The sequence below is a fragment of the Mytilus edulis genome, chromosome 3 (assembly GCF_963676685.1).
Source record: "Mytilus edulis chromosome 3, xbMytEdul2.2, whole genome shotgun sequence".
NCBI classification, from domain to species: domain Eukaryota; kingdom Metazoa; phylum Mollusca; class Bivalvia; order Mytilida; family Mytilidae; genus Mytilus; species Mytilus edulis.
The window spans coordinates 12,501,437-12,516,913 of NC_092346.1; the positions used below are offsets into that span (position 1 = coordinate 12,501,437).

General features: G+C 31.2%; 1 protein-coding gene and 4 non-coding genes across 6 annotated transcripts; 2 read left to right on the forward strand and 3 right to left on the reverse strand.

Annotated features, from left to right (window-relative positions):
- Positions 1–498: 498 nt before the first annotated feature.
- On the reverse strand, positions 499–588 carry Trnay-gua (transfer RNA tyrosine (anticodon GUA)). The gene is given in 2 exon segments: positions 499–534; positions 552–588. It is a non-coding gene; the product is annotated as a tRNA-Tyr (tRNA).
- A 1,390-nt stretch (positions 589–1,978) lies between these two features.
- LOC139515831 (uncharacterized) lies at positions 1,979–9,900 on the reverse strand. Of its 2 annotated transcripts, XM_071305548.1 has the most exons (10): positions 7,271–7,384; positions 6,799–6,913; positions 6,060–6,168; positions 5,437–5,616; positions 4,757–4,876; positions 3,925–4,041; positions 3,492–3,694; positions 3,132–3,263; positions 2,686–2,798; positions 1,979–2,072 (listed from the first exon to the last, which is right to left on the reverse strand). In XM_071305548.1, exons 2-8 carry the CDS (start codon positions 6,889–6,891, stop codon positions 3,252–3,254), a joined length of 834 nt encoding a protein of 277 aa, XP_071161649.1. In that variant the 5' UTR covers positions 6,892–6,913; positions 7,271–7,384; the 3' UTR covers positions 1,979–2,072; positions 2,686–2,798; positions 3,132–3,251. The 2 variants fall into 2 exon arrangements, with proteins under 2 accessions (XP_071161649.1, XP_071161648.1); XM_071305547.1 differs by lacking the exons at positions 1,979–2,072; positions 2,686–2,798; positions 3,132–3,263; ... (2 more) ...; positions 4,757–4,876; positions 5,437–5,616 and having other exon boundaries at positions 6,147–6,168; positions 7,271–9,900.
- Positions 9,901–13,834: 3,934 nt separating this feature from the next.
- On the forward strand, positions 13,835–13,944 carry Trnai-uau (transfer RNA isoleucine (anticodon UAU)). The gene is made up of 2 exons: positions 13,835–13,872; positions 13,909–13,944. It is a non-coding gene; the product is annotated as a tRNA-Ile (tRNA).
- Positions 13,945–14,731: 787 nt separating this feature from the next.
- Positions 14,732–14,821, reverse strand: Trnay-gua (transfer RNA tyrosine (anticodon GUA)). The gene is given in 2 exon segments: positions 14,732–14,767; positions 14,785–14,821. It is a non-coding gene; the product is annotated as a tRNA-Tyr (tRNA).
- Positions 14,822–15,212: 391 nt separating this feature from the next.
- Positions 15,213–15,322, forward strand: Trnai-uau (transfer RNA isoleucine (anticodon UAU)). The gene is made up of 2 exons: positions 15,213–15,250; positions 15,287–15,322. It is a non-coding gene; the product is annotated as a tRNA-Ile (tRNA).
- Positions 15,323–15,477: the final 155 nt, after the last annotated feature.

The following is a 15,477-nucleotide window of genomic DNA, read 5'->3' on the forward strand; positions in this document are numbered from 1 at the left end:
AAAAAAATAATTGAAAGGTCCATTCGAAAGACTATCTGTCTTGGCATGATTTGAAACATGTGAATTTTCTTCCGGTTGACGAAGACTGATCACTAGGCATCAGCAAAAAACCTCAGCTTCTTCCCTGACTCGTATTGATTTGAAAGGTCCAATTTCTGAGACGATAATACCTCTCTAGTATCGTTACAGTCTATTACTTGAATGTATAAAATTCTAATGATTGTTCCCACTAATATGTGCTATTTCTTTGCAAGACTGTACATCTAAGAATTGACTTGGTGCACACACTCTATTTGCCTGAAGCTATTATATTAACAAGTTATTTTTGCAATGTTACGCCTTTAATATATCATTCATAGTGGATTTTATGTGTTTGTTACTTTATTATTATCATTCAAACAAGAAAGAAAAACCCAGTCAAATAGTTTCCGAGAATATAATCTCACATTGAAGAAAAGAACAAATCCTCGGCTAAAAAGGGAAGGTGACAAAAATATATCCCGTGAGGCGGCGTCGAACCACCGACCTAGAGATTCCTAGATTCTATCACACTACAGTCTCCCGCTCTACCAACTGAGCTATCACGGGCTGATGTCTACCCAGTTAACACAAAAACATCTTTTAAATGTTAACAAAATATTTTGTCAAATGTTATAAAGATATCGCAGAAAATATCATAATCATGTTACAAAGTATGGCGTCAGAAATGTTTTCCAAATATTTTCCAAAACATTTCAATAATATCTGTAAAACGTCATTAAAATGTTAATGAATTTTGAAGACAATGTTTTAAATATGTTTTTGAAATGTTTTTAATTCTTGTTTTATGAGGTATGTTTAAGGAATATCATTAAAATATTTAATAAAAATAAAAAAAACATTTTTAGAACATAATTCAAACATTTTTCTTGTCTAAATGTTCAGAAAATGTTAAAAAAACATTTCATATAACATTGTATAAATGTTTGATAAATGTTATATTCTAAAAACATCTTTGAAATATTTTCCAAACATTTTTCAAAACATGTCAATATCTTTAAAACATCATTAAAATGTTTCAGAATTTGAAGCCAATGTTTTAAAAATGTTTTGTATCAATGTTTTGTGTGTATGTTTATAGAATATCATTAAATGTTTGATCACATTAAAAAAAATATTTTTAAAACATAATTCAAACATTTCTTCTGGTTTTACTTTTCAGAAAATATAATCAGAACATTAAATAAAATGTTTGATAAATGTTTTCACAAGTAATCTGCACATCTAGATTGTAATAATTTTTTCAATATCTTTCAAGTGTCTTAAAATTTATTTGTTGAAGAAGACTGTCCAGTAACCTATCGGAGTTAACTTCTATGCCGTTTGGTTTCTAGTGGTTAATTGTCTCAGTTGTCAAAGATAGCAATTCTTCTCTTACATGAAATTAAAAAAAAATTGAGCTCAAAACATCTGCTTTGTCAGTTGTCTCGTTTGGTTTTTTTTGTTGTTGTTGTTGGATTGATGTCTCATTGATATATCTCCCATATCTCCTTTCACTGTTTTTTTCTGTTTTGAATTAACTGCCATGTATAACTTATTGTGCATTCAATTAGTATCCCACCCAAAGATTTCAAATTTTCTGTTGGTTTTACGGCTGATATCAATAAGTATATAGCTAAAGGTAATATCTTTGGTGAGCTTGCTTGCTAGCTGAACTGTGAATTCATTGTAAGGTAAGGTATACCACCCTCTTTTCGAAGTAACTTGTCCTACAGACAGTCAGATCGGCAGGAGGGTGGTATACCTTACCTTACAATGACTTCAAAGTTCAGCTAGCAAGCAAGCTAACCAAAGATGATACCTTTAGCTACATACTTATTGAAATTGGCTGTAATTGCTGATCTTATGTTCCTTCTTTTGATCTTTAGTTTTCATTATGTTTAGCATGTCATTGTTTCTTAGATGACACAATCAACAAAATAAAAGATTGCAACAATAATTAAGGGAAGATATTGATTTATTTTATTTCATGATCATCAGTTCTCTTTTTCCTCCTCAACCATTCCTCTTTTCCTTTTGCCAGCTACATTCTTCTGAAATTTAAATATATTACATAAATATCATTCGTGCAAAAACTATTGAACATTTGTTTAATTTCTAAACCCAATAGACCAGTTATGTTCATATATATTAGAAAACATCTAATCAGTATCAATCAGTGGCACCTCACAATATCAACCATTATATTTTATACAATTGAAGTGTCAAACATATACAGTGGGTATAGGATATTTGGACAAATAAAATATGAACATGTGGTCATTTGAGTGCTGACATCATAGGCTATTTGCGCGCCAGATTATAACCTTAATATTTAAAAAAAAAGGACTTGAACAAAGACAATTTTAAGTTTAATGACAGTTCTTGTTTTTTTAACACTTAAAAAGATGTTCAAAATTGTGTTATGAACTCAGCATTTATTAACTACATCCTGTTAAAAATCCCTGATTTGAACAGGAGTAACAGATTATATCTCATGAATTCTTTCTCATACTATTTTTTTTCATCAAATGCCCGATGAGTTTATGCTGCTCCCTACAAATTTACACTTTGTCGATACATGACATATGTGCCAAACAAAATTTTCAAATATTTAATGAAATATAGGAATAAATTGACAAGTTCATTATGTATAAGAAGTCATACCTTCACATAATTTGCTCCTCCAGGATGGTTTGGAGCATTTCTCAAGACTTCCGCTATTTCATATTCCAGGTCTTTAATCTTAAAGCGATCTTTTGTTGCTCTTCTTATCGATCCTGTAACAGATATTAAAGTCCATTAGAAATATTATAATCAATACAAGAAACAATAAAATATACATATTTTCATGGTTCATATTCAAATCATTTCAGTTTAAATAAATTTCAAGACCGTTTTAGACGGGTCAATTTTATTATTGAAGAATGCAGAATTCAGGGTCATCAAAGTTTTATTAATGATTAAGCACATCAGAAGGAGAGAACAGTATAAGAGGGTGTTTTATTGCTATAAATATCTATTTAAACATAATTGTTCCAATATTTTCAGGAATTAAAGATAGCAATAACTTACTAATTGAGATAATAACAAAAACCCTTTTTTAAACTTACTTAAAATAGTTTTGCATGAGCTTGTATCCATAAAGCACAGTTTTCCCTTTTGGCCAGTCAAACTGTACTTTGATAGTATGTTGATCTGAAATAAAAAGAGACATTTGATCTAAAAGAGTTTTATTTATAATTCTCCTTTTTTAACCAAATTTTTCATAAGCAGTCTAATTGTTTGAAATTCTAAAACCTAAAATTCCTGAATTTGTGCTAATTATATATTGACACTATAGGATTCATTTTTTTACTTTTTTTGTTCTTTTTAATCATAAACGCAAACAAACTTATGAATAAAAGCATTCATTTGTAACACCAGTGAACCCTTTTTTCCAAAATTTAATAAAATAAATAAACTCAAAATACCAGTTTCTTTTGGAATTCCCCATCTTCTTTCAGTCTAGTTTCTAGCTCTTGCATCATTGTTACTGTGCATATCTTTTCAGGAAGAACTTCCTCCAGTGACTCCCCAACCTCTTCGTCTTGCTTTAAAATGACAGCTGCCACTTTATCAAGTGTAAGCTTCATACTTTCCACTTGACTTTCTAAAGTCTTCATTTGATCAAGCACTGTTAAATAAGTATGAAAAACATTATAAATAGACATGCATGGATTTTTTTTAAAAAATATATTGGTAAATATTTTAAAACTTATTCTACATTAGTATTAATAAGTATGAATTTAATTTTATGAGAATAAATAGATCTTTCAGTTGTCATAAATAGATAAAAATATTTTTGCAAGAGAACATTAAATAAAAATAACAATGGAATATGATAACATTAATAGTAGTAGTAACCTTGTGACAAAATGGTCTCCCCTTGTTCTTTACGACCAGGTCTTTTGAGTAGTGGCAAACCCTCTTCTGGTCTTACTTGTGCATCTCTTTGCATTCTTTGAGACTGTTGTTGTAGATCTGTAATAAAAAAATGCAATTGAAATACAGGATCTTTTTATTCTAGTTTTAAAAATCCTCTTTTTATCAAACCTCCTTACGATGAATCAAATGAGCAGGACTCGACATCACCCTTTGTTCAGGACAAGTGGACACAGGTGTAGGGCAAGTAGATTCACCATACATACTACTTGTCTGATGTTTAATAAAAATTGAGTGATTGTTTTATTGATCACACAAAATAAAATAAATATTCATTAATTGAACGTATTTGAACATGCTGGCAGTGGCTAACCAGCGGAAAGAAACCAATGTAAGTGCTTCTTCTGAGTATAAGCCTCCTTTAATTAAAAGGTCCTTCATATGGAGTTTTGCCTTAGCTTTAAAATTTTAAATAAAAGTTAGTTTCATTTGACTTTCAGAAAGGGACAAGTTAAAAACTAGATAATGTAGAGGCCTGATGAGCCTGAATTGCTTGCTATATTACTCTCAGGTTGGTGGAAGAATATTTGAAGCATCTGATTGTCAGTGAACAGTTTAAAAAAATCTTGAATAGATAATGACCAATTATTTTATATATCACAATTATTATAACTATTTTCTAAAGTTAAATTTTGCTTTTAATTATACTCCCTACCCTGTGAAAAAATGTTATATGATTTGAAAAAAAATAAAATGCACAGAACTCTTTCACACACCCCTGAGAAAAGGCTTAAAAGAAATAACATATCCTCACCATACATAGGAGATTTAGGGAGTTCATATGTAGGAGATTTAGGGAGTTCATATGTAGGAGTCTTCTGCTTAGGAGTCTTTTGCTGGTTTTCTTCACATGTTTCTTCATTATTCTCTTCTTCTGAAATTAAATTTTAATTTTAATAACCATTATTTCAAATTATCTTTTCATTCAACATACTTGACTGCATTCCTTGATTTTAAGTAGAATATTGATTCAGTCTGCACCATTAGCAAATTTTATTTAGACTTGTAACTTTTAGGTATCATTTGTTACACACAAGAAACACTAGTACATTGTAGTCAGAAAAGATTTTGGTGGAGACTGTTGATTTCAACAGGATAAAAGTTGTTAACAATTGTTATTAGTTTTTGATGTACCATTGCAGGTTTCTTTTTTTTCCAATCCTAAAAACATGTAAAAGTGTTTAAATTACTATTACTTTTTTTTCTCTCCTTTAAATTGCTTGATTTTTCTGCTAATATTTTTATCTTTTGAAAGACATGTATTCTTACATAATTCAAAAGATTTGTCTAAATAACAGCCCAACAATGTACAGTAGCAAATTTTTTGTTCTTCTTTGGCTGGAATTCAAAATCATGAGATATTGTGGCACTAAATGTCATAGTAAAGTTGTCACTGGTTCAGACATACTTATATATATATACATGTATATTAACCTTCACTGGTATCACTTGATTCATGATCTCGGTATCTTGCGGGAATATTTGTAGTCCTTGTGCTTCCTGCTTGAACAATTAAGGAATCTTGTGGCAAGCTAGCTTCATCTTCCGATTCTACGTTGGAGGTAACTTCTCCCCTTTTTGATGCTTTCCTTGCTTTTTTATAGTCTTGGTATACTGTTAAAATAGAAATTTACAAAACAAAATGATTGACTAAGGTCGATCAGCTGCATGTTAATATATTGGAACAGAAGTACATTTGTTTAAAATATTATCATTTCCTTCATATTTCTTTTATGGTCAACAAAAATCTACTTTCATAAAATTGAGAATGGAAATGGGGAATGTGTCAAAGAGACAACAACCCGACCATAGAAAAAATAACAGCAGAAGGTCACCAACAGGTCTTCAATGTAGCGAGAAATTCACGCACCCGGAGGCGTCCTTCAACTGGCCCCTAAACAAATATATACTAGTTCAGTGATAATGAACGCCATACTAATTTCCAAATTGTACACAAGAAACTAAAATTAAAAAAATACAAGACTAACAAAGGCACGAGGCTCCTGACTTGGGATGTATACCTGAATTTTAGTAGTAACAAATAGTAATGTACTTACCAACATCACTGATCACTCTGCAATCATGTAGGGACCACTTTCTTTTGTCAGGAATCTGCTGATCCTTTATTTTTTGTCTGATATTTTTTAAAGGCCAGTAACATGTACCCTGTAATAGAATTGTATATATATAATGATATTCCCCTTGAGCAATAATTCTGTGTACACAAACATGGATTTTTCTAGTATTCCACAACGTCCGGTAGTATTCAGACCCATTCATTATTTTGATACTAAAGTAAACTTTTATGCCTTGCTACTACTTTTAAAAATAAAGAAGGTGAAGTCCTTACTTTACTATGCGGTATGGACTTTGCTCATTATTGAAGACCATACTGTGACCTGTAGTTGTTAATTTGGGTGTCATTTTGGTCTCTTGTTGAGAGTTGTCCCATTGGCAATCATACAACATTATCTTTTTTATACGTCATATTAGAATTAAATTTAAAGCACATTCTATATATATATATAATTTATTTTGAATGCAATGCGTCTTCTGCATGATTGGCTGAAATCATTTTATTTATCAGCTCAAAGACATAATTTAGGCATGGGACCGTGACGGCATCAACATTTTTAAAAACACTGAATAACCAGCAAGGCAGGTTATTTAACAGTGTGCACCACATTTTTTATGTTATTTCGATTAAACAGAAAAAAATATTACAGTCATTCCTTAAATAATACTAATAACTTGTCATAATCTAAACCATAAAGTAAATAACTCCGGTTTTCTTACCTTTTTCTCTACCTCATCTTCTATACTTATCCATGAAGTTGGAGCAGTATCCACAGAGTTGTCACTATCAAAGACAACTACTGAATATGGCATGGTTTTTTTTTTTCAGGTTAAACTGAAATAATGAATTACAAATATCTTAAGATTAAATCAATATTATATATTGTTCATCAAAATTATGGTAAATGATTATAAAGAATAACATTATGAGGGTTAAATATAAACACAAATCAATAAATAGAATTCATTTCAAACTGGGTTTCAAATGATTTTGATACAAAATAAGGTATTTAAACCTTATTGTCAAGTGTTCTCATGCTTACCTCAAGTTATAAATTAAAACAGGCATTCAAAACCATGCATTGTTAGCATTCAATTTCGTCAGTCAGTAAATTGTTGACCCTAAAATAATCATTTTGGACCATTTGAACATGTACATGCTTAAAGTTAAAATAATTCTAATTCTAATTACCTTGGAAATCATGCAGTAGTGGAAGAAACACTACATATCTTTCCTGCTTTACCATCATGCATCTTTGAGTGAGAAAATCTTTTCTAAGGCTTTTCATTGCATAGTTCAGATGATGAAATCGTGTTACTCCAACAATACGAGAGTCACATGGTATTAAAAATTGTGCTTCTTGTGAATGATATATTCTGCACATAAATGTTTCAGAGGAATCTGCATATACAACTTCACAAAATTTGGAATGGCTGGTTTTAAAAGCATTATTCGGCTCCTTACAATAGATTTTTCGTTCCTTCATCATTGGTATTGATTCTGAAAGTGTTAGTTCTTCCTGTATTCTTTTGACAAGCTGTGCAGCTGGTAGATTTCCTCCTCTTATTTTTCGCTTTAAATGTTGCATGTAGCTTTCAAATTTCCATGCTGCACAGTTTTCTAGACATGCAAACTGACATGCATCATCTTTAAGATGAACTAAACTGTGTACATTGTACACAAGGAATTCCCTTCCATACAGCTCTCTGCCTTTATTTACAAAATGTTCAAGTAAATCTTGAGCATATTCGCTATGTAAAGCAGTCAGTTTCTCACTAACTAATATAGATATGGCTACACTCAATGCCATGAAATGTTTGTAATATGGAGGTGACAATACTCTTTTGAGAGCAAACTGACCAGTATACAACAAAAACTGTCGGAACTCTGTTGCCTTCCAACGATCTATCTCCAGTAATGGTCTAGGCTTACGTGCAAATTCTCTAGGCACATTTTTTTTCAATGCTACCAAGTTTTCACTGATCTGTCTGATTTGTGCTCCTGAAAGCCTGTAATCTCCTCTAGGTCCCCTCATCCAAGTTACAAGTAATCGTTTAGTGACACCTAAACATACTTGGTGCATATAATCAATAGGGAAACATTTTATCATATCGATAGGTAACTGAGTGATAGGTGAATTTCCTTTATGGTGTTGGACCTGTTCATGTTTTCTGAAAGATTCGTCAGTTCTCTGTGTTAAATTAGAAACCTGGGGATATGTCATTCTTCCTATGTATTCACCATTTTGATTGCATCTATCACAGCCACAATAACCAGAATATTGTTTAATGTTCTTTACCAAAGCTTTAGCAGGTGCGTCACAAATTATGCAAGAAATAGAGACTGTAAAATTTTGTCCATCAAACACAAATCCATCTCGACAAATTTCTAATAAATCATTGACAGTATCATTCAGAAAATCCAGGTTTGCAGGTTTACTAGTTCCTAAAGCAAATGAGATAGGGAACACTTTACTTTCTTTGATGTTGTTAATTAAACAGAGAATTGGCCAAACACTTGTATTACTACTTTTAAATAATGGCAAGCCATCAATATTAAAAGAAAGATTAAGGTTCTGAACCTGGTCAAGATTAAAATCTTTCGATATTTTTTTCATATTATGATCGATCATATTCCTTAGTCCAAAATGGTAATAGCTCATTTCTGAAACTGTCTTTAATTCCACTATTCTGGGTGTTTTCAATAAAGTACGTGCACAAGAGGGCAACTCATCTGCAAGTCCATTATTCTTTAAAATCCTTAGTAGAGCATCAAGACAGTTTTGTTTGACTTCAAACTGGTTTGCCCATGTCTTTAAGTCATCAGCTAGTGATTTTTCACCTTCATCAGTATCAGATTCACTAATCGGTAACATTTTTTCTGTTTTATCTACTATGTCCCATTCATTTTCCTCTAAAGAAGGTGTATAATCCTTTTCAGAAGAATCGCTTTCAGTGTTTGTGTCAGATGGAGCATTAGTGTTTGTCTTCCTGCATTTCTTTTGTCCAGAATGACACTCTAGCTCATGCTTAGAATTTGCATAAGAAAACTTTTGATGGGAATTGAATGACTCTATATCATTATCTTCATCTGAGCTTTCAGTATTTTTAGAAATGCTTTGTTTGTGAACCTTTCTCTTTTCTAAAATCCATTTTCTGTTATACTCCAAACGTTTTAACTGTTTTTTACATGCACTACTTTGGTTTGGACTTGAATTCATCACGTACTCTAAAATTTTGAAAAAATAAATAAATAAATAAAATGTATGTACCATGAACATGCATATGACACCCCCTCTTAATACTTAAAATAACATATATATGTTTTAAGTTCTTGAATGTATATGGTGTATGCCTAAAATTCATATGATACACAATATTTAACAAAAACATGTCCGTACATGTACATTTGTAGAACAGGGATGCCCCCTTGCACTATATTTTGTTATGTTCAGAAAGATCTCGTCATAGGGAACATGTGTAATAAGATTCAAGTTTATTGAACTTCCAACTTTATTAAAAACTACCTTGACCAATACTTTAACTTGAAGGGCAACAAAAATTTGGCTAAACTGTATATTGGGAAGCTTATCGATAATCAAATATATACAAGCACATTGTTAAAGATTGTACAGTGACCAATAGTTTTCCACTGCTTTGTCATCTGGCGTCTTGTAGAGATGTCTTATTGGCGATCATGTCACATCTTATTTAATATTTAAGAATTGAATGCTTCTTTTTGTAACTTCATTGGGGTGTAAAAGCGTTGACCAAAGTACATTTTGTATGAAGTGTGGAAGCACTTCATTCTAACAATGTGCACATGTTCAACGCTTTTACAACCCTATGAAGTTACAAAAAGAAGCATTCAATACTTAAATATTAAATAAACTACATTTTTTAGCTAGGATAATGAAAACATGAATTTTATCAATTTTTTATTTAATTCACTTGTGCACTTTTTTTTGGGACATCATGTTATCATGAATGAAAACTTTTATTGAGTAATGCAATTGCTTAAGGAATAACATGTGATGTGCGGTTAGCCAAAAAGAATAACGTATCATAGTGAAACATACATCTTATGTAATTATTTGTAAATAAATTGACATTTCAATATATATTCTTTTCAAATTCTTAGTCATTTATTTTACCTTTTATATACAGTTATCAAAACATTGTGCTGTTCATGTGCTTAAACTAAACTACATGCTATTAATTCAACTACATAACAGTTACACTGAGTTTGCTGTGCATTATAATGCAGAAATCATGCTGTCATACAATGTATGTAAAAAAATTAATTATCAGTTAGCTCTTCTATGTAAGTTTTGGTAACAATCATTACTACTTCAAATAGTGTTTGGAGTAAAAATTTCAGACATGCAATCTAAGTTATACAATCAAACATGCAGTTTCTTCGAAATGTTTTACATCATAAATAAATTGTCAATTTTTATAAAAAATCATATTTATTTTGGAATCTGGGTCTGTTTGCCCTGATTCACCGTCGCCTTATAAGTACCTGTTTGCCCTGATTTTTTCCCCAATTGTTTCCAACGGATAATTTCAAGTAATTGAACTAAATATGTTGAAGTTTGTTTAAAAATTGACAGAATATTATATTGCCGAATCAATTTATAATTTTCCCTATGATATGCAGAGTAGAATACTGGAATACAATGTATTTATCTTTATTGATATTTATTTTTCAACAAAATAATAGAACTCAGTCCATCACGAATCATGAAGGTATGCCGTATAACTGTGACAGTCTCAGAGTATAACAATAAATGAACATGTAAATCTGTTTAATGATTTAAAGTTCGTACGTACATCATTGTTTTTCTTATTTTCAAGCTGAATATTTAATTGTTTTTATTATAAATCTAATCCATCAAAAAACAAGTTTCACAATAATACACCTTATCAGTATTGTCCCCCATTACTGGACACCGTAAAATTTTGACGTCATAATACAAAATATCTGACGCCACAATGGAAAAGTGATTTTTTGTATGATGTCAATAGTTCGAGCGGGACAGATTCTGGTGTAGCTGCGGAACCGTAGCTCTTAGGTCCTTATACTAATTTTTTACTATTTGCGAACCATAGAGCTACAGATTTTTCTTATTTCAAAACGTTCGGAATTGCGACCCAGGTTCAGGTTGCTCTTATTTCCCAAAAATTTATTGTTTATAATCAATGCAAAGCTTGTCAATATATATAGTTCGTTTCGTTAAATATTTTTCTAGGATATGATGTACCTATTTATGTTTGAATATTCATTTCCTAAACACTATTATCTAATTATTTCCATTTGTATATATTCTCCCCCTATTTTATTCGGCCATATTGAATCTCGTCGTGATGTCACGAAATCAAGAAAAGATAAATCAAATATCTTTGATCTCCTATGTTGAACGCCTACGAAAAACAAGAACAGATAACTTATAAAAAAACATGTGTTGGTTTGTTTACTTATTTCTAAGCGAGAATCGAGTGTTTATAAGACTTTACAACATTAATTCATAATAAATATATCATAGAAAAATATCCAACGAAACGAACTATATATATATTGACAAGCTTTGCATTGATTATAAACTATAAAATTTTGGGAAATAAGTGCAATTCGCAATTCCGAACGTTTTGAAATAGGAATTATATCCGTAGCTATATGGTCCGCAAATAGTCCAAGAAAAACATAAGGACCTAAGAGCTACAGTTCCGCAGCTCATTCTGGTGTCAGCTGGGATTAATGATTAGGTGTATCAGTGATCCAAATTATTTTGTCATTGAACAATAAGTGATCCTAAACAAGCCATGAACTTAACATGTTTCATAAATTTCAAGTAAGTAAGTAAGTAAATTTTATTTAGAGTCGGCATATATATACATTATAACAGAGAAATATACCATAGAAATAACTGAATAAGTTTATTCAACTTCTATGCCTTGAATTTGAAATGTTAATATTTTTTAGTAGGGCAATGGACTCTACAGGTGAATCGAATGAGCTCACGGCAAACAGACCTAGAGCTAACATTTTATTAGGACGAACAGACCTGATGCCATTGTTTTGGGTACAGATATAATCGTTGCAGAACTGAATGGAGCACAAACACAGCTACCTTTATCAATTTGTGCTTAATAAACGCTCTTTTGTTATTATATGAGCTGGATTCAGGGATAAGAGACCAAAATCAAAATGCAAAGACTATAAAGACGTGTTACATCATTTGGTTGTGAAAAGTAATTATGCCAGGCGGCTCCCCCTTTTTTTGTAATCCTGTATCCACTCCCGATTTCAAGATAAATGTTCATCGAATCATCATGATCATGAGCAATCATAAAATGGGTCACAAATGCATACTTTTTGTTATTCTTACCAGCGTTATATGGTCGTTATAGAGATAATTCTTTTATTCAACGTATTTTCTTTAAATCTTTGTCTTGTCAAAAAGGCGGTAAATTGTATTTCCGGTAACTGGTCCCATAATTCTTCGGCGTTTGTCTGTTAGGCGTTGGGAACAGTCGTATGATAAATGTTGTCCGCTGACTGCACTGGAACAGTAAATCCGGATAACAAGCATTATGCTCCGTATCCGACGTATCCGACACAAACAAGTTTACAATTTCTGTCATTTGATTAAATTTAGGTTTTTGTTATATCATGAAAGTGTATGTAAATTGTTTGTAAAATATCGTTTGAATATTGCCTTTAAACATTTTGCATCAATATTTACAGAACATTATTTGAAATGTTTTTAAAATATCAATTTTAAAATGATTTATATAAATGTTTTCTTGATATTGATTATTTAACGTTTATACAATGTTTTCATAAAATATAATGCATCAATATTAACAGAACATTATTTGAAATGTTTTTAAAATATCAATTATAAAATGATTTAACGAAATGTTTTCTTAACATTGAGCATTTAACGTTTATACAATGTTTTCATAAAATATTATGAGAAAACGTCGAAAGAATGTCTAAAACTAATGTTTTTAACACATAGGGCTAACAATGTTTTAGATAATGTCTTTAAAATAAGGAGTTAACATTTTGAGAAATGTTTTGCTTATATGTTTTAATGATGTTAATCAGAGGTTGGATCTAAACATCTTGTAAACATGTATAAAACATTAAAACAAAATATCTAAATAAGAGATTGTGTAAACATTTTAATAAACATTTTAAAGCTGTTGTTAAAACAATTAAAGAAAATGTTTAAAATAAATGTTTTTAGAATAAAGAAAAAAATATCTGTATAACATCACAAAAATATTTTTTTCATAACATTTTGAGAAGACATTTAAACAACCTTATCAAAATGTTTTGAAAATGTTTTGTGTTACTTGGGTATTGCCAGTAAATTTGTGTATTTATTGTAAAGAATCAAGTTCTGCGGAAGTTGGTCATATGATGTTAAAAATGTGGCCTATTTTAAAGTAATGTTTTCATGAACACCTTACTCAATATTTATAATTAGGACATGACAAAATCTCAATCACGATGAACGGAAAAGTCAGCGTTCTTTATATTTAATATAATTATTCGCATTTTATTTAACATAACATAACAGGAGCGTCCAAACTATATATTGATCCAATCAATAAAGTAAATGTAAAACATAACATTAGTAAGTGAAATAAAAAGATTCTTCGAAATCATTTATAATGCAGACGTTTACCGAGAAATCAACTGATGTATAAAAGCTTAAGTTTTATGTCACTTTGTAACATTGCTCCGGTGGCACAATCGGTTAGCGCGCCGTACTTATAGACAGTACCTTCACTGTGCATAGCACAGTATGAGGAATGCGGAGGTTGTGAGTTCGATCCTCACCCGGAGCAATTAGTTTTTTACCATTCAATTTATTAAATTCGATCCCTTCTTGTTACGCATGTCAACTTGTTACGATCAAAATCTCTTTGACAAGGAAATGTGTATCGACAAAAACATGAAGATACCCGGATTTTATTTGTGAGTTTGACGGTATACCTTTCAGAGTACACGTGCATCGTTTTGGTTGCATATCAATTAACAGTCGTATAGTTTCGATGTAAATTTACATGGACAGTTTTCCATTCTTTTTATCTAACCAACAGCATGGTCGACAGTGTATAGGTACTCAAAAATAGAAAAAAAATAATTGAAAGGTCCATTCGAAAGACTATCTGTCTTGGCATGATTTGAAACATGTGAATTTTCTTCCGGTTGACGAAGACTGATCACTAGGCATCAGCAAAAAACCTCAGCTTCTTCCCTGACTCGTATTGATTTGAAAGGTCCAATTTCTGAGACGATAATACCTCTCTAGTATCGTTACAGTCTATTACTTGAATGTATAAAATTCTAATGATTGTTCCCACTAATATGTGCTATTTCTTTGCAAGACTGTACATCTAAGAATTGACTTGGTGCACACACTCTATTTGCCTGAAGCTATTATATTAACAAGTTATTTTTGCAATGTTACGCCTTTAATATATCATTCATAGTGGATTTTATGTGTTTGTTACTTTATTATTATCATTCAAACAAGAAAGAAAAACCCAGTCAAATAGTTTCCGAGAATATAATCTCACATTGAAGAAAAGAACAAATCCTCGGCTAAAAAGGGAAGGTGACAAAAATATATCCCGTGAGGCGGCGTCGAACCACCGACCTAGAGATTCCTAGATTCTATCACACTACAGTCTCCCGCTCTACCAACTGAGCTATCACGGGCTGATGTCTATTGCCAGTAAATTTGTGTATTTATTGTAAAGAATCAAGTTCTGCGGAAGTTGGTCATATGATGTTAAAAATGTGGCCTATTTTAAAGTAATGTTTTCATGAACACCTTACTCAATATTTATAATTAGGACATGACAAAATCTCAATCACGATGAACGGAAAAGTCAGCGTTCTTTATATTTAATATAATTATTCGCATTTTATTTAACATAACATAACAGGAGCGTCCAAACTATATATTGATCCAATCAATAAAGTAAATGTAAAACATAACATTAGTAAGTGAAATAAAAAGATTCTTCGAAATCATTTATAATGCAGACGTTTACCGAGAAATCAACTGATGTATAAAAGCTTAAGTTTTATGTCACTTTGTAACATTGCTCCGGTGGCACAATCGGTTAGCGCGCCGTACTTATAGACAGTACCTTCACTGTGCATAGCACAGTATGAGGAATGCGGAGGTTGTGAGTTCGATCCTCACCCGGAGCAATTAGTTTTTTACCATTCAATTTATTAAATTCGATCCCTTCTTGTTACGCATGTCAACTTGTTACGATCAAAATCTCTTTGACAAGGAAATGTGTATCGACAAAAACATGAAGATACCCGGATTTTATTTGTGAGTTTGACGGTATACCTTTCAG

Excerpts from the sequence above, each read along its gene's own strand:
- LOC139515831 (XM_071305547.1), bottom strand. The coding sequence starts at position 9,359 with ATGTTCATGGTACATACATTTTATTTATTTATTTATTTTTTCAAAATT.